Source organism: Pelmatolapia mariae, linkage group LG16_19 (genome assembly GCF_036321145.2).
Source record: "Pelmatolapia mariae isolate MD_Pm_ZW linkage group LG16_19, Pm_UMD_F_2, whole genome shotgun sequence".
Lineage (NCBI taxonomy): Eukaryota > Metazoa > Chordata > Actinopteri > Cichliformes > Cichlidae > Pelmatolapia > Pelmatolapia mariae.
In genome coordinates this window covers 20,743,562-20,764,391 of record NC_086241.1, presented here as the reverse complement: position 1 = coordinate 20,764,391, position 20,830 = coordinate 20,743,562, and the positions used below count along the sequence as shown (strand labels likewise).

Here is a 20,830-nt window from a genome sequence, read left to right as displayed (position 1 = left end):
ACCCTAAATGCTGCACATACAATTGTACTATAACCCTTTGTGCTGTATGTTGTTGGGCGCTTAGAGATTTGCCATCATATTTTGTGAATTTATTTTGTACTATTTTGACTCTGCAATGGATCAGTGCTCCGTAGAGGACACTGCTGCAAGAAAACAGAAGAGTAAAAAGAACTTAATTATGAAATGTGCTGAAGTGGACATAAAACCAACCACACAAGCAGAAATAAATAAATAAAATCAGAATCAAAATCATAATCATTTATTACTCCCAAAGGAAATTATGTGGTCACAGTTGCCCCAAAACAATAAGAACAGTAACAGACTGAACTAAATTAAATAATACAACTTTATTGCAAAGTTTACAAAATCTACTAAAAAAATTGCTCTAATATGTACAAATAGCTCAATTATTATGTTCAGAAAATTGCAGAGGTGGAGTATATATGGTTGACATTTACTCTAACCTGTAAAACATGTTATTTGTTATTTCACTGTAGAGGATGTGCAAAAGGGTGTAACTGCTGCACTGCATCCTGTACATTAGATGGAGGAGAGCGCCACAGGCAGGAATGATTTCCTGTGTTGTTCAGTGGTGCATTATGGGTAATACCAGTCTCTCACTGAACGTGTTCCTGTGACTGGTCAGCATGTCATGTAGTGGGTGGGAGGTATTATCCAGCATTGTCCTTATCTTGGACAACATCTGCCTCTCTGACACCACCTCAAGGGAGTCCAGCTCTGTCCCCACAACATTACTGGCTTTGTGGATCAGTTTATTGGGTCTTGTGGCATCAACCCTCAACCTGCTGCCCCAGCATGCAACAGCATAGAGGATGTCACTGGCCACAACAGACCCATAAAAAATCCTGAGCATTGATTGACAGATGTTAAAAGACAGCCGCCTCAGAAAACAGAGATGACTCTGGCCCTTCCTGTAAAGTGCAGAGGTGTTTTAACCCAGTCCAGGTTATTATCTATGTGTAATCCGAGATAATTATAGTCCTCCACAATGTCCACGTTGACCCCGTGGATTAAAACAGAGGTCAGAGGTTTCCTGGTCCTCATAAAGTCCACAATCAATTCTTTGGTCTTTGTCACGTTGAGCTGCAGATGATTCTGCTTGCACCATGTGACAAAGGAGTCAACCACAGCTACACTGAGTCATCAGAAAACTTCTGAAGCTGTGCAGTGGTTGAAGTCTGTGGTGTAGAGGGTGAAGAGGGAAGGGAAGAGGACGGTCCCTTGTGGTGCCCCTGTGTTGCTGATCACCTTGTCAAAAACATAGTGTTGAAGATGCACATATTGTGGTCTTCCTGTCAGGTAATCAACAATCCTGGACACAAAAGAGGCCTCCACCTGCATCTCTGTCAGCTTATCACCCAGGAGGGTCGGCCTGCTGGTCCAGGTGGGTGTAGCAGGTCCTCAGCTCCAAGGTGGGGCTGGTAAGTGGACTAAAGGGGATCCTGATGTGGTCTGACTATAGGTCGGAACTGGTCAAGGATGAGTCTTTCTAGGGTCTTCGTGACGTGGGAAGTCAGTGCCACAGGCCTGTAATCCCGGAGGCCACTGGGAAATATCCAGTATGTTGTTTGGTACAGGAATGAGGCATAATGTGTTCTACTTCCATGGCTGCCAATATAACTAATATTAATATCTTCTGCTGTTCATCAATGTGAACTCGTTCATGTCAATTAATCATATTGACCAGCAGGTGGCGACAAAAGCCCGCAGGCTCACTCTGGCTGCTATCCATGGTGCTGAAGGACGCATGGCGCTGTTCATTGTGACAGAGAGTTCACTGAGCAGAGGATTACTTAACTGGGTCAGGAGCTTCACTTCACTGATCACTTCAGATTGAATTGGTTGGTAAAATCAACTAACAGAATTATACAAACACAATAATGGGCGCCAAGTGACTACACAGAGACTCAAAATGCACACAGAGAAACAAACCAAAGTCAAAGTCAAGAGGGTGTATGGGAAAAAGTCCAAAAGAAACAAAATGAATACAAAAAGATCAGAAAAAAACAACAACAACACAAAAGAGCAATTAAAAGACAGAAATTAACAGAGAGATTTCACTGCATTTGTTCACTTTCTACAAAACAAAGGTGAGAAAATCGCAAATGGCACACCAGCTGGAAATTTCACACCCACACCACAATTTAAAATAGGAGGAACACTAGCTTATCAGTGAGGAAGCACAAATTTATAACCTCTGTAAGAATTCAAATATCCAGCATCCAAAGGAAAATTAGTTGGTGTGAAAAATGTCTTCTTTTTAATGAGCTATGCTTGGTTTAATTAGGAGGAAAATCTTTTCTTTCTTTTTTTTAGCAGATCATGGTGGAAAATGTTTATAAAATACATTGTTGTACTTTTTCTTCAGTAAAGAGTCCGAGTGCTTCTGCAAACACTGATCATCTCATTCCACTTTGGTAATGGCTGCTCATGTCTCATAAAGGAGTTCTCTCAATTTCAATTAAAATATTCATTGAGGTGTTTGTTATGTTGTTATGGTCCGAATAATTGCATTCCTTTTCTGACAAAGTCTGTAGTCAAATACAATGTAAATAAAGTTTTGCTTAGTTAGCTTTTATTGGCAACGAGAGCCAAAGTTTTAACACAACAATCTTGTGAACATTCAAGAGGACCTATTGTGTTTTCCTATCACATGTCACCACAGTGGAATTTAAATCAAATAATCGAGATGTAATCGAAGTGCAGACTTTCAGCTTTAATTTAGAGGGTTTAAGAAAAATGTTGCATTAAATGTTTGGGAATTACAAATATTCTTGAAGTTCAGATCCTCTGCTAGATCTTGATTTCACCCACCTTCAGCTGCAGCTTGTTTGTGGCGCAGCCTCTGTCAGGTTGAGACCAGTCAACTGACTTAGTGATTGAAGAATATCCCATTTCTTTGCCTTGATTTGCATTTGTACTTTGCTGTGTATCACTATGCACTTGGCCAGAGAGATTTAGCAGCATTTGGCTCAATCTGAACAGAGACTATTGCACTGTACATTTCAGACATCATCCTGCTGTTTCCATCGGCAGTCACATCATCAATAAGCTCTAATAGGCCGGTTCCACTCACAACCATACACAGCCATGCCATAAAACTGCCTCCTAAATGTCTGATGGATGATGTGGTATTGGAGCATGAGCTGTTCCTTCTTCTCTTCAATTTAAGAACATGAGACAAAGGGAACTTTAACACTGGCTGATCTGACCACTCGGACACACAAGGCGAAACAAATACAAACAAACAAACAAACAAAGAAACAAAAACAGTTACTTCAAACTTATAATCAGACAAAACTAGTTACATACCTAAGTTAAATTATAAAGATGAATGCATTAATTACCCACCCTCCTGTGATGCTTGGTGTAGCCCAGTCCATCCATCCATCCATCCATCCATCCATCCATCCATCCATCCATCCATCCATCCATCCATTTTCTTTTACTTATCCAGTTCAGAGTTATGGTGAAATAATTGATAACAAATAAGATAATTTAAGAAATTTGAATATAATACACAAAAATTAACCAAATATGCATACTACAAACAGGGTTCATGTGTTCCAACAGTAAATATGAGTATGATATTTAAACTCAAGATTTATGTGTCATTATTTTTGTTTCTGTGTGCACTGTATAAAGTGAAATTCAGATAAATTGTATAAAAGCGAGGGTGCATGCAGTTACCGACTTCATAGCTGTGTGGCTGCACAGATCCAAAGACTTCATACTAAACCAAACACTCAGTATCAGGCGGTTATCTGTGAGAGTAGACATCATCGCTTTCTGTTTGGCCAATCAGACCAAGGCTGGCTTAAAGGTTGAGGAGCTCAAACCTCTTGTTTCACTCAGAAGATTAACCGAGGGGGCTGCGTCAAGTCCAAGTGCCAGAAAGATTATTTTGATCCAGGTGTCATGCAGAGCCACTGTAGAGTCTAAGAATCAAAATACAGAGTTGGAAATGAGCACAACAGGTTCAATTTAACTCTCAGTGACAGCGTGAGTGTTCAGAGGTGGAAAACAGCCCTGCAGCAGTAAACTACCAAAACAGGATTTACTGTATTATCACACGTTTTACTCTTCCCAGCAAATGCAGACTTAAAAGAAAGCTGCACTGTTGCTTTTTTAATCTGCTCTATTCAACCTAAAAGAAATACGTGAAATGTTCAGGGCTATCACAGGTGTTAGGCACACACTCTGTTCATTACAGCTTTGTCCCTCTGTGTGCCATTTCCAAGATAATTCGAGTATTTATCAGAGTCGAGATTGTGATGGTGAAAAGCTTTGAGCGTTCTAATTTGAAACCAGACTTTTTTTGCCACCATTTGCATACAAAGAGATAAAAAAAAAGAGGATGAAGGCCAAGGAGATATGAATTTGGTAGTAAAGGCCATCTTATGAATATAGAACTAATTAAAAATTTTCACCACTAAATTTCACTTTTCTACCCCCCAAAAAAGACAAAGTAGAAGTGAAATAAATCCAAATTAAGCAAAGGCAAAGCTTTTGTGGGCATTTATCCTAAAGCGGCGCACGGGAGAAGAGATTGCTTTAACATCAAGAGAAAACAAAAGTGGATGCAGCTTCACTCAGAGCTCAGAAAACGTTGTTTTTGGTCGAGCTAGTTATTACGGCGGTGGAATCAGTGGCAGCTTCTTGGAGCGAGTTTCTCTCTGGGAGTTCAGATAAAAGCCCGGTTCAACTGCAAGTGCACTTTGATGGCCATTTTCCAAATAGCAGAAACGTATGCACACACTGGGGGTGGAAGTTGTGGTTGGGCGGGAAGGGGGGTACTTCGGAGAATTACCAAACACTGCAGCCATTTTGTTCTTTGAAAAAACATTTGAGGCAATTTTTAGTAAAGTTCTGGAAAATTAAAGTGGCTCGAGTCGTGCTCAGAGAAGCATATTTTCATCTGTCTTATCTGCTGCATTGATACAAGACAACTCAATTTGCATTTATATTAGAAAATGATTTGGGGCTCAACATGGCCCCATCTGATGCCCCAGAAAGTGATGCCTCCCTCTATGTCTCCAGCGCGAGAGACAGAGGCCTCGGATAGTGCTGCGGAAATCAGAAATAAATCGCGGTGCACCTTTGCAGAGGGGTCAAACAACGGCACAGACAGCATGACAGCACTCTGTATGCTTCTAGGACAAAGAGAGGCTGTAAACTTGGAATTTTTATAAAGACAAGTTATCTATCTACTAGATAGATTATAAAGATTATAATATGGAGATTTTTGTTCATGAAGGTCACTTGGACTTTTTCAAAAAAAATCCAACACACTCCTCTATTTCCATCATTCATTAATCACACTGCTACACAAATATGGCACAAGCAACAGACCTAAAAATCCAGGCAGGTTCAATGTAGGTCATCACTGTGTGTGTGTGTGTGTGTGTGTGTGTGTGTGTGTGTGTGTGTGTGTGTGTGTGTGTGTGTGTGTGTGTGTGTGTGTGTGTGTGTGTGTGTGTGTGTGAGTCACAGGAAGCACGTTGGTGGTTTTTACGTATGGCACAGACATTCCTTGAGGCGTAGCGATCTCTAAGGAGAAACAAAGGCAGGCTCTGAAACATCAGATTCCTTATCTCAGTCTAGATGAGAAGTTGGGATCCGGTCAGGCTCAGTCAGGTGTTTGTTGAACTAAGTGGGCGGGAAGTGAGCGATCAACGGAACAGAGAACAAAAAACTTTGAATGACAAACACGGTTAACATTGGGCATAATGAGGCACCATATTCAGTTCAAAGAGGTGACTAAATCTCCCTTAAGATCCTGAGTTTGCATGTCCTTCATCTCTGGTTTGGTGTGCATTTGTCACACTGATGTATGGAGAGAAACAATAAGATGGACTGACACACAGATAAGTCAGTCCATCACACCTTACTGCTCTATAGCCCTAAAGAGGGCCAATGGCTGGAGCTCGGAGTGCAGGCAGAACTCACTTGGCACGCCTCCCTTGCCAATGAGGGTTTAGACTTTCCTCCCTGACCTGGTGTTCGGTGGAAGAGAGCACTTTACTTCTCCCCGTCTGCTCTCCCCGTAAATGTGATGTTCATCCAGTGTGGGGGGGTCGCATCCATCATGTGTGTTTTGGGAAAACACAGTAAGATTAGTTTTGCAGTATATCAACATGTCGATCTCACAGTGGTTGCTTGGGAGCCTACACACATCTCTAATCGTCTAGGAGGTGAGGTGAGCACGGCCCATTTAGTATAGCAACACATTTATGTTCTTCCACTTCAACAGCAACGGGTAGCAACATGCATGGATTTAAACACTGCAGTGCTTGACAGAACTGCATTGTATTTGACCAAACACGTGTAAACGGGCCAAAATCCTCCCATCTGTCACTGTCATGCTTTGACAGCGACCCATAGGGAGCAGACTTGGTGCATTAAACAGGCTGAAATGTGAGCTGCAAATTTATGTTTTGACTACAAGGAGCTTGTGATATCGAGGTATTTGTTTCTGAAGTTGTCCTTGTACATCCAGAGGTATGTGCAAAGAGACAGTCTACATGTTGTTGTTTTTTAGTTAGTTTCTAGAAAACGTTGTGTATTTTTTATTGTTTGAAAATGTTTAGTTTTGGTCCTTTTAAGTATGATTTTATGGATCACATGCACTGCAGGCAGGATTTAGGAAACTCAGTACAGGTAATATAATAAAAACACAGAGCATTTGAAAGCAGTGGACCCACGTTCTCGTAGGCGTAGGTATGTATTGTTTTTTTAAATTTTATATTAGTTAGTTTTCTAAATTCATAAAATCATTTCACTGAGTTTTTTCTCTAAACTGTAGCGTACATTTTTATTATGACTTTAATAACTTTTTTTAACATCTATCTGGTTTTATTTAACTATAATGACTGGTGTGTGTGTGTGTGTGTGTGTGTGTGTGTGTGTGTGTGTGTGTGTGTGTGTGTGTGTGTGTGTATGTGTGTGTGTGTGTGTGTGTGTGTGTGTGTGTGTGTGTGTGTGTATCATCACTGTAAAACTTTCTCTCACCACTTGTCCTGATGCCCTGACGGGGTGAACTTACATGTCCTCCGCAGGTTGTTGAACACACAGGACTTAGAAACTGTCAATTTGTCTTCAAGGTGGGGAGCAGCTGGTATTACATGTGTAAATAGCTGCACGCCAGGGCTCTAATGACGGATGAGATAGATGAAGATTGAACATAAAGTTTAGGATTTATTCCAAGAAGTAACAGGTGAAACAGGAAAAACACTAGGGACAGCACATCATTTATACAAACACAATAATCACACATCATCATTTGAGAAAGGGTGAGCGAAGACAATGATGATGACAATAAATGGATGAAGTAATGAGGTAAGAGTAACTAAATGCCAAACTCACTAGACACGGGTCACCAAAATAAAAAGAGGAAATAACATCACTGATGGAGGCTTTACACAAAAAGGTGGGACACTAGGAAAAAGTCCAAAAAGCCCAAAAGGATTGGGTAAGAGACCCAGGACCTTAACAAAAGCGAGGGCTTCCATGTGGATCTCTTTGTCCACTTTCTTCTGCTCTGAGGTTATTTTCAAGGTAAATGTTGTCTGACCTCACATGACCTCCCTGTACACCTCCCTGTCATCATCATCCCAAACCAGACTCTGTGTGCTGATGTCTCATTTGGGAAATGAGTCATGAGCCATGACTTCTTTAATCTGAGCTTCTGACCAGGGCCAAGACTACTGTGGACTTTTGTAGGGCAGCTGGAGGGTCTACATGTTGTTGTCTGGTGTGGTGGACTAAACACTGGTGTGGTTGTCGTGCATTCCAGTGAGTCGGCTTGTTGATGGTGGGCTGTGGTCAGTAAAGAATCATTGGAAGAGTCTGCTGGCGCTGTGAGCTGTCCATCTTTTGTTGTATGGTGGTGGTGGAGGCAGTGGAGGTCAAGACTTTCCTCAGAGCCTCCGTGTGACCATTCTGACTAGCCCGAGGAAAACCTTGACCAGAATTTATAGGTTTCATCCTTTCCTCTTTTCTCTTTTCTCGAGCTCTTCTTTAGATTTCTCTCTGTCCCTGCGTCACATTTCCACACACTTAATGTCTTCAGGTGATTTTGCATTTCAATAAAATCTTTCATATTTTTCTTACTTACTTGGCTTTTATCTCCTGTATTCTATTATGTTTTTTTCCTTCCAACTACATTAGAGAAACTTTATTTCAGACACTGTAGTCCATTTGAATATAAAAGACCAGGAAAATTAATAAAAGACGGCATGAGGACAAAACACACTGAATTAACCGACATGTAAATTTCTGTATAAGATTTGTAAGCAACGCATGAAAGGGAACATTTGTATCACATTTAGCTTACACTTGTCAAATGTGACTTCTGAGCACAACAACCAAGATCCTGAATGCATCATTATATGCCACCCATCAACTTTCATATAATTTATTTGCACTGTATGGGTATGTGCTCTAAAAACATCATCCATCATATGGAATTTACAGACTAGTACATTTGCTGCTGCATACAGTTTACCAAAAGGGTGCTGCACATCATCATCATCATCACGGAGATCATCCCTGATGATGTGACCCAAATATCTAACTTTGGTCACCTCACTGAATATTTGCCTCCAGTCCACCTTAGCTGAAGCGATCATTACTACATTATTTTTAAGGGTTGAATTCAAAATCAAACTGCAGCTGCTGCAAGCCGTTAAGGATATCAGCAAACATCAAATGATTAGTAAGGCTCTCCTCCATCACGATCCAGTACCCTGCCTGTTTGGTGTTTTAGAAAGATCATCTCTAAATAAGCTGAACTGAACAGCTGACAGACAATATCCCACCTCGCTGAACCCCAGAGTTTTCTAACCCCATCAGATTTGCTTAGTTTGATGTGAGTAGCATTCTTGTAACTGGTACTAATTTACCATGAATAATACAACAAAATGCTTTTAATTGAATCAATAGTGCTGTCTTGTCTGCAGTGTATTAAAAGAACTTCTTTCAGAGCCTGTATGCACACATCAGTGCTGTGTTCATTTCTGAAACCAAGCTGAATATCAGTGGTTTTATATTCTCGAAGCCTTCACAGCATGCTAGTCAGAGCAACTGGCCTGTAGTTTTCTGTGCTGGATTTTACTTAACCAGTTTTGTCTGTAAAAATGTTCTATTTGGTACCAACAGAACAGTTAACATGTAGTCTGGTAGGACGCCACGCATTAACAATACAATGTGAGTAATGCTGTGATTCTTCTGCACAGATCAGGGCTCCATGCTTTGTTCCCTGCCAAGTTCTCACCAGCATAGCACACTTCATCCCGCCTAACAACACGCTCATTGTTAGAAACCTCGCCAACATTAAACTTATCGCTTTTAACACAGTTAGGAAATTCCCTACAAAGCTTTTCTCCACATTTCAACAACATTTTCAGCCCCAGAAATCCCATCAGGACCGGCTGCCAGAGGCGTCTTACTATTGTTAATAGCCTCTTTCCAAAATTCATACAAATTATTCTGCAGCAGCTTTTTGTGCATGGAGTTTGCCCTCATGGCCTGCTCATTTCTTTTAATAAAGCACACTGCACATTTAAAGCTTGCATTCGCACATTTCTTGTGTTCATACTCTGGTCCGTATCGAGCTTTACCTGATAAAAGCCACTTTTTAGATGCTTCTTCAGACTCTATATAGAGTTCAGATCCAGGGATAGGATTATATGGTTTTAGTCCTTTTTTGAAAGAATGGTTCAGCACCATCATTAAAGCCTAAATCAGTATTGTGACTTTGATTCTCCCATTTAATGTTTTCCACATCAAATGGTACATCAATGGTGCCTTTATTGGTCTGTAAACTGTACTTTCATTTCCCTTTTTTCCCCTTTTTTTGTAACTTGTCAGTATAGACAGACTCACAACACTAAATGTCATAGCCAAAGGTATGTGGTCTGCTGTGGCCAGGTCATTTAAGAGGCTATTAGCTATGTCCTGCTGAATGTTCCTCCATGTGGAAACCTAAAATGCTTTAACCAAACATGTATAGCACTGCTCCATCTCCATATTATTCCTGCACATGAAACCACATTTGGAGCCATGTAATCCACTGGCTTTTCTTTACCATACTTATTTCTCCTGTTCACAAATTCCTAGTCTGGTCTTTCTGATGCATTCATCTCTACTATGGTGTTTTCAACACAAATCTAGACTCTCAACCAAGAGAAACAGTCACAACAGCAGTAAACCTTAGGGCGACCTAAGAAAATCTATACATAAAAAAAATTACAGCAATTGTTTTCAGATATCTCACCTCTGAGAACAACACAGTCCATTCCTGGAGATCCTTGTGGAGCTGCTCTGGGGTTAAAAAGGAAAAAAAAAAGAAAAAAAAAAAAAAAGGTAAGATCTCTTCATCTCTTAACTTTCCAAGGCAGAGGCTCACAAAGCTTTTCCAGAATAATCAGTCACTGCCCATCTCAGACCCCAGATGGGATCCCAGTTCTGTCATCACATTTGTTGTGGAAATTTGAAATAAATCTCGGTGCACACAGCCAGGTTGCCTTTGTTTTACTGCTTTATTGTGTCTTTTATTGGTTTAGCTTTATAGTATGCTTTTATGCGTGTTTGTATATATTTTGCATGCTTTTATTTTGAAGTACTTTTCATACCTACACCTTAGTCAAAGATTCTCGACACCTGCTCACACTGCATAAAAGTGTGTCACAGAGCATGTACAGAAGTGGCACATGCATGAAGACTGCAGAGCTTCAGCAGAGAGAGCCCTCCTGAAGAAGACTGTCCTGGAACTGTCCGTGGAACTGGTGTCGGGTATGGTGGAGGATTTGCACACAGAAAGGCATTTCTAAGCGAGACACAACCAATGAAAAGAGTGATTTCTGTGGCGGTTGGTGCTAGAACATCTATTTAAAGACTTTTGAACAGTTAGCTTTATGAGTTTTCTTTACATTTGTAAAAGGCTCAAACAACAGTACACACAGCCTGACAGCACTCTGTGCACACCTCTGTAAACTCATAATATAGAAAAAACCTTTCAATCTGTCATGGTCAGATAGCACACTCAGAATATTGTGTGCAAACGCTACCTCGTACATCAGCGTGATATATCTGAAAGATTACTGACAGTTTCACTCAGTGAGGCCAGTATGACACAGAGAAAAAGCAGAATCTTAAAAATCTCAATCACAATAGTGATGATGAAAAGTTACCTGCAAGACAAGGGGGAACAGAAAACTTTGAAAGATGTGACCTTCACTGGGTGGTCAAATTAACAGCTCTCCTCCTACACTGAGGAGACCATAAAGCGGCTGAGTCATCAGTAACACGTGAATATGTAACTTTTCAGCAGCATGAAATATAAGGCCTGGTTCAGAGCCAGATAGAGGCACCGCATAGATCTTAAAAGCGGGACATGTTGGATGATATATGGTGACATTTTGTCATAAGTATACGTGTTATCTCCCTATTTAAGAAGCAGAAATGAAGCCAATATGACAATCCAGAAGCTGGACTTTGTCCAACTTTGATGTATCGCCAGAAGAAAAAAAATATTTAAATATATAATCGTGTTTTGTTTGCAGCTTGACAAGAAAACACCATCCAAAGAAAAAGAGAGGAATGTTGTACAGATTGTATCAGGAAGCAGTCTTTTGATAAATAATGTAAACAGTGACCAAGTGACAAGAAGCTGTTGAGACGTAGGTGTATGAGTTATTGGCATACATCGCCGCCTCGTGAAAAACATTACACATGAACATAAGCAATATATAGAGCATGTTATGTTCAATAAAAATTATTTATGCTGAGCACAAAATGGCGAAATATTGTGTAGCTGAGCTACATAATTCATTTTTTCTTTTACAAGTGCTGTCCAACCCAACGTTTTTAATAGCTTCATATTGAATTCCACAGCACATCCAATAGAAGTCCATTGTTAACCAGTATGATTAAAAAAAATCCACTTGATGGCATACGTGAAATCTCTTTATGTTGATGTTAAGTGCGATGAGTTATACTGATCTTTAAGGCATCTTGATATCTTGATATCATTCTGTTACCAAATGCGCAGCGTAACCTCAATTTTACGCACTCCTTTGGTGTCAGTCTTCACTGAAAGGCTGATTCCTTCATATCAATCATATTCTTGGATTCCTACTTAGAAAGTATGTGCATGTAAACATGTAAATAGCCCTCCCAGCCTCTGAGTGAGGAATATGTTGATTTTAAGTGCCTTTAACACATAATGGTAAGTGTTCTGTCAGATCACACTATACCCCCCATTCTTTAAGCCTGTGACGCACGCGTGAGCAGGGAGGTATAGTTTATAAAAGCAGCCAACAAAGGCATGATTATTAGGACTGAAATAGCAGACTGAAGACCGCCGATATGTCGCTGGAGGAGTCGTTCTTGTTAACCCCAGAGGACAGCACACTTCTGCTCCTGAATGTTTCTAGGGTATTTTGGGAGTCCGCAGGAGAACAGCAGCACCACTTCAGCATCTGGCTCCCTGGTATCGGCATCGCTGCTATCTACGGGATCATCATCATCGTGGGGCTGATTGGAAATGTCACTTTAATGAAGACGTGTCTGTTGGTGAGGTCCATGCGGACGGTGCCCAACTTATTCCTGTCCAGTCTGGCTCTGGGGGACCTGCTGCTGCTGGTGACCTGCGCGCCGGTGGACGCCAGTCGGTACTTGGTGGACGAGTGGCTCTTCGGCCGCGTCGGATGCAAACTGATCCCTTTCATCCAGCTCACCTCTGTGGGAGTCTCCGTGTTCACTCTCACTGCTCTCTCCGCTGACCGGTACCTGTCACACAGCCAGTCTGAGCTGCTATAACTCTTTGTGCTATTGTGTTAACGGCAGGATATGATGCTTACAAATGATGGGGGGAAATGCGCTTTTACGCATGGCTCTAGCATTGTAGACACAAGATGTAGAAAGTCTAATTTTAAAACAATCAAATTGCTTCCCAAAAAAATATTTTTATTATGTGACTATTTGTGTAGTTCAGTTAACTCCTCTTGTAAACAGTGCTAGGCAGATGTTTTTTTCTCTCGATTTATGTTTAAAAATGCTGCAGGAATTTTATAAATAACAATTTGTTTAATAAATGCAAACAGCATATGGTTTAACAGATTTGAAAAAAAAAATCTATATTTAGAAAGCAACCTGAGCTAGGTGATGAACTAATCTCTAATCTCTATTAATCTCATGCCCAGTGTTCATATTTTCCCACATGCAACAACAAGCATGCACCACTGCAGTGTCTCTGAATACCCTGGGTTAAATGAAGAATTGGTTCTGTTGGTTTAAATGAGATTTTAGAGGAACCCGATAAACATCAGGCTCTTGTTGGAATACTAAGTGCGCTATTATTTGTATAGATTGATTAAATATAGATAAAGCTTCACACTTGGGGGTCCGTACCCCTGCACAGAGTTAGAGGCGAAAAAGAAAAAAGAATGATCTGAGCAGAAAAATGGAAAAAATATCTGTCTGTCAGACTCTCCTCAGATCTTTGAGAATTAAACAATGACTTTGAATGAATTCAGTACAAAGAAAACAACATTTTCTTGTTGGTTAAACCAATCATTAAAAAATATTCTTTCATTCCCCTGTAGTTGCCAAAAGGGTTTTTTTTGTTTTGTTGTTTTGAGATATTGACTTCACACATGCATAGATGAGTCCACGTCCAAGGATTATTAGTCATTGTGCTGATCTAAGATCAGAAACAGGATCCGGGTAAAGATTGTAGTGAAGCAAATGTCTGAAAATATGTCGAGGACGCTTTGAGTTTCCAGTGTGTTTAATTATCCTGCAAATTTAATAAAGACACAGGAAGATCGTGACAGTTAATCAAGCTGATTGCAGCGTAGCCATCAAAGTGTTTTTCTGTTTGTTCACTGCTTTGCTGCTATTAAGATATCTTGCAGGAAAACACTGAGCCACAGTTGGAGTATTTAACACCAGCTGTAATTAGCATTCTGACTTCCGCCACAGGAGCTTTTCTCATCTTCTGCTTCCTTTCATTCAAAGCCTGCTTTAATTTTCTCTGCCACGGGGAGATAATTTGGTTTGATTAGAAAAAAATCAACCGTGCCTGCTGTTAAAAATCAGCCACGAGATAATCATTTCTCTTTTTTGCGGTTGTTTTTGATTGCATGCGTAATGAAGAAACTGCACTGAGCTCATCTTCATTCACAAATGCTGTTTCTTCCTCTAGGTACAAGGCTATCGTCAAACCGATGGACATCAACAAGTCCAGTGCTGCTCTGAGCATCGGTTTACGCGCAGGGATGATCTGGCTGCTCTCGGTGACTCTGGCTGTGCCCGAAGCCGTCTTCTCCGACCTGCACACCTTCACCACCATCCACACCAATGAGACGTTTGTGACCTGCGCCCCTTACCCTCACGCGGGGAAGCTCCACCCGAAGATCCACTCCACCGCCTCATTCCTCATCTTCTACATCATGCCCCTCTTCATCATATCTGTGTACTACTGCTTCATCGCTCGCAGTCTGGTCAGAAGCTCCGCGGACATCCCCGCCGAGGGACACCTGCACCTTCAGAAGCAGGTCAGACCCCGGGCTCTTCTTATTCTGCTCTGAAATGCAGAATAGATTCATCTTTTTGCTGTTTTTTATTTTCTTTTTGAGGATCATTCTGTTCTGATCTGAGAAGATTAGACACGGGACTCACAGGGTTTCACACAACAATTAATTAGCTTACCACTGGGTGCAGGGGTAACAGCTGTATCCAAAGTCTTAATTCACTTTAATTGGCACATTTTATCCAGATTAACATCTTCAGGAGCTGGAGCATTTGTTGCTGGGACCCTGCTGATCCCCACTGTCCATTAAAGTTTCATTCCTACTCCAAAACCCCAAAAACTAACCTGCACTGGGAGCCCAAGGATCAGTCAGAGGTCAGTTAGTTGGCTGAAAGGCGATTAGAGGTGGACCAATTTGTCTTTATTTCAAAGTCAAAAGAGACAAAGAGAAAGAAACTGTGGACATTATTCACACTAACTATCAGGTCTTCTTACTCATCTATAATAATACTCAAAATTCTCAAATTTGTCAGATACTGAACCACATCTCTGAGTGTGCTGAGCACTTTGAAGATGTTAAACTGGGTCTCAGTGAATGAAGGACATTTTTCACTCAATGCACTAAAATCAAACAGTTATTAAAGAAAAAATTAGGATGTGCTGATAATGAAAGTAATTGCTGGCAACTGTCTGAAAACACATTGTTGGGGTTTTTTTTTTCTTTTTTGGAAGGTTTTCTGTATTTTTTTCTTCTTTTACTCCTCTGGTTGCCTGGTAACGTCTTCCAGTAAAGGAGTCCCTGAACCCCTGATTAACTGCAAATTATAGTTGAAAATTAAGGTTTAGTGCAAATTAAAAAAAGAAAAAGAAATCCACTTTTTTATCTGCCAAAGTGAAAACTTCCCTTTAGTTCACAAAAACACAAACACAACCTTAGACTGTAGACTTTTATGTCTAATGAGGCCTTTGTAATGGTGTTACACACTGGGTTAATTGCTTAGTAAAGTCCTGTTTTGAAGCTTCAATTTAAAAGTTCTGGCCTTTGCCATCCTAGTTTTGTGAAACCAAGTGTGACAACTTCACATTCATGATCCTTCATTTATGCTACAGTGACTGTGTCCAATATTCATATGTATTTGCGTACATAGAGCCTGTTGAGAGGGTTTTCAACCAACGCAAATGTACTCAAAAATCCCAAATGTTGCTCAGCATGGATGATGCTGTGCATCGGCTGATTAGTTAACATATCGGGGGGACAGGGATGGGAGCAACAGCAGAGTTCACCAGAAATGTGAACAAAATATTTTTTCCATTCAGGCTTGTGTTGATCCAGTTCTTACTGTACCGGGGTGCTGCAGTCTATCCCTGATACTATAGGGCGAGGGGCAAGGTACACCCTGGACAGGTCACCGGCCTGAGAGACAGACAACCATTCACTCTCACATTCACTCTTATGAGCAATTTAGAATCACCAATTAAACCAACCTCACTAACTGCATGTCTTTGGACTGTGGGAGGAAGCAGGAGTACCTGTGAGAACCCACGCAGACAGAGGGATAAACTGTGTCTCATGTCTGTGGGTTCTCCCTACTTTACACAGAAAGGTCCCGACCAGATGGTGGATTCAAACCCAGGACCGTCTTGCTGTGATGGAGCCAAACAAAATACAGCATGAAAAACAGAGACAGTGGCAGGAGTGAACACTTTGTCTCACTTTACTCTTCTCCTTGGCTGACTGATGGACCAGCAGCAGCACAAGCTGGAGTATCTACAGACCAGCTGCACCACATATTTCTGACACTGTGCCCATCTGACAACATACAGTTTCTGCATGTAGACAGGCCACGCACGGACTGCGAATGTGATAGCTTCGCTGAACAATAATTTCTCCACAAGTCAAACTGTTAATGCCAAATGATTCTCTACAGCACACCTTGCTTTATTGCTTCTTTTACTCTAAATTAGACCCTAATTTATAAAGTACATATCATGAAAGACTCAAAAGCACCTTAAACAAGCGACTGAGGCCAAAACTTTATCAGGAAAGTGTTCACTGAGGTCATAATTTCAGGGCAAAGCTAGGTAATGTCCTCACAGACTTCTATACAGGGAAACTTCTCTTTTAAACCAGAGGAGTCGCCCCCTGCTGGCCTTTGCAAAGAATCATTTGGCTCTACTTTTCAGACCTAACGCTCCACCCATCCATCCATTTGATGCAGAACTTACTGTCTCCTCTCTCTCCTCTCCTGTCAGATCAGGTCCAGGAAGCGTCTGGCTAAAACTGTGCTTGTGTTTGTCGGCTTGTTTGCGCTCTGCTGGCTCCCGAGTCATGTGATCTACCTGTACCGCTCCTACCACTACGACCAGGTGGACACGTCGCTGGGCCACTTCATCGCCAGCGTGTGCGCTCGCATCTTGGCCTTCACCAACTCCTGTGTGAACCCATTTGCTCTGTACCTGATGAGCAAAAGCTTCAGGAAACACTTCAAAAAGCAGCTGCTGTGCTGCTCCGCTCCCAGAGAGCTGCGCAGCCAGAGCAGCAGGAGCACAAATGTAACGACCGTCTGAACCAATCTGTGTTCATGAACTTCACGCCCATGCTTTGGCAGGATTTGAGCCACTTTTGAGTTCAGTAACATGATAGAAAATTATTATATCATAATAGTACCTGAATTAAATGAATTAAATATCCTCTGAGGTCTAAGTTGTCGTGATGACCCCAAACCAAAGTCTAAACAGTCAGAATATGTAATTTTGGTTCTTCATAAATTGTTCTCCCAATTCTAGACAATCAGGGAACAAAGAACACATTTAAAACTTTTCAAGTTTCAAAACTTTGAAAACTTGTTTTGGCCTTACATGTGGTCAGGGTTACCAAAATGTAACACCCCCCCCCCCCCAACACACACACACACACACACACCGCAAAAACAGTTGGTAATTCCCCCCCCCCCCATAATTCCTAAGGCTCTCAGGCTGCTTGTCACAAAAACTGTTTACTCAAGGTGAATACTGTTTGTACTAAGTCTAATGTGAAAGAAACCTATTATGCTTATTTCATAATTTATTCCAAAACTCCACAAAGTAGTTTTTCATGATTTACACAGAAGAATTACCGCAAAAAAATGGATCACCTACTCACCATTCCTTCCTTCAAACAACCACAAATAGGAGTCTGCACCAGGCGGTGGGTCTGAGTAATGTAATAACTGGAATCTGCAGCTTCTTGAATCCACATGCACAGTTTCAGTTTACATCTGCTCAGGAACAGAGAGGAGCATGATGCCTCTCTTTGGTAAACATGACTCTGATTGTGTGCCTATTTTAAGACATTATGGTGGATTTAGTGTTTAATTTATAAGCTGTATATAATTAAATTTACAGCTAGAATACACAGGCTGTATATAAATGGATTGATTACAATTATAGCCTAGCCATCCATCCATTAAATATCTATGGTTCTATATATAAGAGAAGAGAAAAAAATCTGTTTTGTGTGAAACTGTATAAATCATATCTGTTAAAATACAAGCAGATGTTATGGATAAACTAAAACCACTGCTTAGTGTTGCAGGCTGTGCCTGTCATATGTTACTGTATGAGGAAATGTATAATGAGTTGATCTCAGCGCTGCACAAAAATAGAAAGGCAAAAAAAAAAACCATACACTCACGAGCAACTTTGTTATGTACACCATACTAGTACTGAGTTAAACCGAGTTTGATGGAAAAAGATACTAGTAAGAATTTTCAGAGATTTCTCTTCACAATGATACAACAACATCACAGAGTTGCTGCAGATCAGCTGCACATCCATGGCTGCTGGATTAAGATCTGGTGACTGTGGAGGCCATGTGAGTACCGTGATCTCATTGTCATGTTCAAGAAAACACCTGAGATGACATGGTGTGTTATCCTGCTGGAAGCAGCCATCAGTGATAGATACACAGTGTCATAATAGGATGGACATGATAAGCAACAATACTCAGGTAGGCTTGGGTGTTTAAATGATGCTCTGGTGGTTTTAAGGGAAAAATCGCCCACGCCATTAAACCACCAGCAGCCTGAACAATTGATACAACACAGGATGCATTCCTATGTTCATGTTTATGCCAATTCCTGATCCTACTAATCAAAGGGTCCAGCAGAAATTAGAACCCATTGAACCAGGCAATGCAGCCTCAGTTTCCTGTCCTTAGCTGACAGGAGTGGCACCTAGTGTGGTCTTCTGCTGCTGTAGCCCATCCAGAGATGCTCTTCTGCAGACCTGGGCTGTAACGAGTTATTTGAATTAATAATGCCTTCCTATTAACTCAAATGAGCCTGACTATTCTCCTTTGACCCCTGAAATCAATAAGACATTTTCACCCAGAGAACTGCAGCTCGTTGGATATTTTTTATTTTTCAGACCATTCTCTGTAAACCCTTAAGAGAGTTTAATGGGAATAAATCCAAGGAGATCAGCATTTTTTGAAACAAAGAATATCACGTTCAAAGTCACTTAAATCACATCTCTTCCACATTGTGATGCTCGGTTTGAAATTAAGGAGGTCGCCTTGATCATGTCTAAATCCCTAAATACATTAATTTGCTTCCATGTGATTGGCTAATTAGATATTTGTGAACCCTTAATAAGGTGGTCAATGAGTGCATTTGAATATGAACATCTGTCAACCTATAATCCTAAATATAAAAAAGTTATATGAAGGCTTCTTTAAAAACATGATGCAGACGTTTATCTCAAATCTTTGCAGATGTAAAACCACAAACCATGCGAAATAAAACCGGGTGTTGTTGTATATTGTATAGTTTTCTGTTGCATTAAATGACGTGTTCCACTCCCACTTGCATTGTGAACCATGCATGAAATGGCTCAATATTTATTTTGTTGTTTGTTTATATCTACAGTATGCCATTTTTAAGGAAAAATGTCAGCGGAGGAGCAATCGCCTGTGACATTTGAAAGTTCATGAGCTGTAAAATTTTCAAGCTGAACGCAGTAACTTGTGCGCTTCAGTGTACTGCAGAGAAACATTAAGCCACATTTATTGGCTGTTTTTTTTTATCCCATTATTAAAACTGTGAGATATCACACATTGTGTGTGCAGTAATGTGAGGTAGTGAAGTGTTGATTGCTTGTGTACAGATGTGCAGTGTATCAGTTGCATTCAGCAGATATTTGTTGCTTCAGAGTAACGTGTTTGAAGATTAACCCAACAGCCTTTTTTTCTTTTGATGTATTGCTGCAGCCATTAAAAGCAACCTGTTGTTGTTTCATCTCTTTTATTTGGATGAATATTCAATTAAATTTTTATTTTGTGACTAATTTTTAGTCACGAAATATAACCTCAACTGCTCCGTGTCGTCCTTTGTCAGAGTAAGAATGTCAATCCCAACAAAAATTAATGTACAGTGGTAAAAATGTGAAGAATAAATACACATAAATGGACCGAATGGAGCTCAGAACTGAGACATAAAATCATCTTGCTGGTAATAATTTTATTTAATTGCCCGATTGAGTTTTTTTGTAATCTCTGAATGAATCAGCAATGAATTAAGGCCTAATTCTATATCAGACGTTTGATGGTAAGTGCTGAATTTCAAACTGAGCAGCAGGAGACTCATTATAACGCACACCTTTACAAATCAGCGGTACATGCTATATACAGCCCTTACAAAGCCTTTCCTGAAGGCTGAGGTTTTTCTTTGCTGTCTCGGTAAAGACACGTCAAGTTAAATCTGTTCCAACAAGTTCTTTCAGGTCTTTGCAGAGGTGACCTTTCAGAGTGACATTTGAAGTCAGAAAATTAATTCCCCCTGAGCAACATCAGCCACAAAACACACTCTAACCCTCAGTTATTTGGATCCTTTACTGCAGCTGCTGTTTTCCTTCAGTTTATTTTGTTTTTATTTTTCTGCCCCTCATTATTAATCTCTTATTTTGAGCCACAGCATGTGCAAGTACACAAATGTATCATTCACACGCAGCTCAGTCGTAATCAAGCATAAAACAGTTTGTCTCCAGAAGCTTTGTTCTCTTCAGGATGGTGTTTGAGGTGGGTCTTGTGACATAAATACACTCACCGCCCACTTTATTTTTCAACTGCTCATTAACAGAAATATCTAATGAGCCAATCACATTGCAGCAAATAGTACATTTATCCATGTAGGAATGGTCAAGATGCCGTGTTGAATTTCCAGCTGTGAGTTTACAGAGAATTGAATGAAAAGGATAAAATATCCACGGAGCAGCAGTTCTCTTGGGGAAAACGTC

At 40.6% G+C, this 20,830-nt stretch overlaps 1 protein-coding gene across 1 annotated transcript; it reads left to right on the top strand.

Annotated features, from left to right (window-relative positions):
* Positions 1–12,375: 12,375 nt before the first annotated feature.
* LOC134645703 (gastrin-releasing peptide receptor-like) lies at positions 12,376–17,432 on the top strand. The gene is made up of 3 exons (XM_063499245.1): positions 12,376–12,809; positions 14,231–14,582; positions 16,811–17,432. Exons 1-3 carry the CDS (start codon positions 12,391–12,393, stop codon positions 17,123–17,125), a joined length of 1,086 nt encoding a protein of 361 aa, XP_063355315.1. The 5' UTR covers positions 12,376–12,390; the 3' UTR covers positions 17,126–17,432.
* The last annotated feature ends 3,398 nt before the right edge of the window (positions 17,433–20,830 follow it).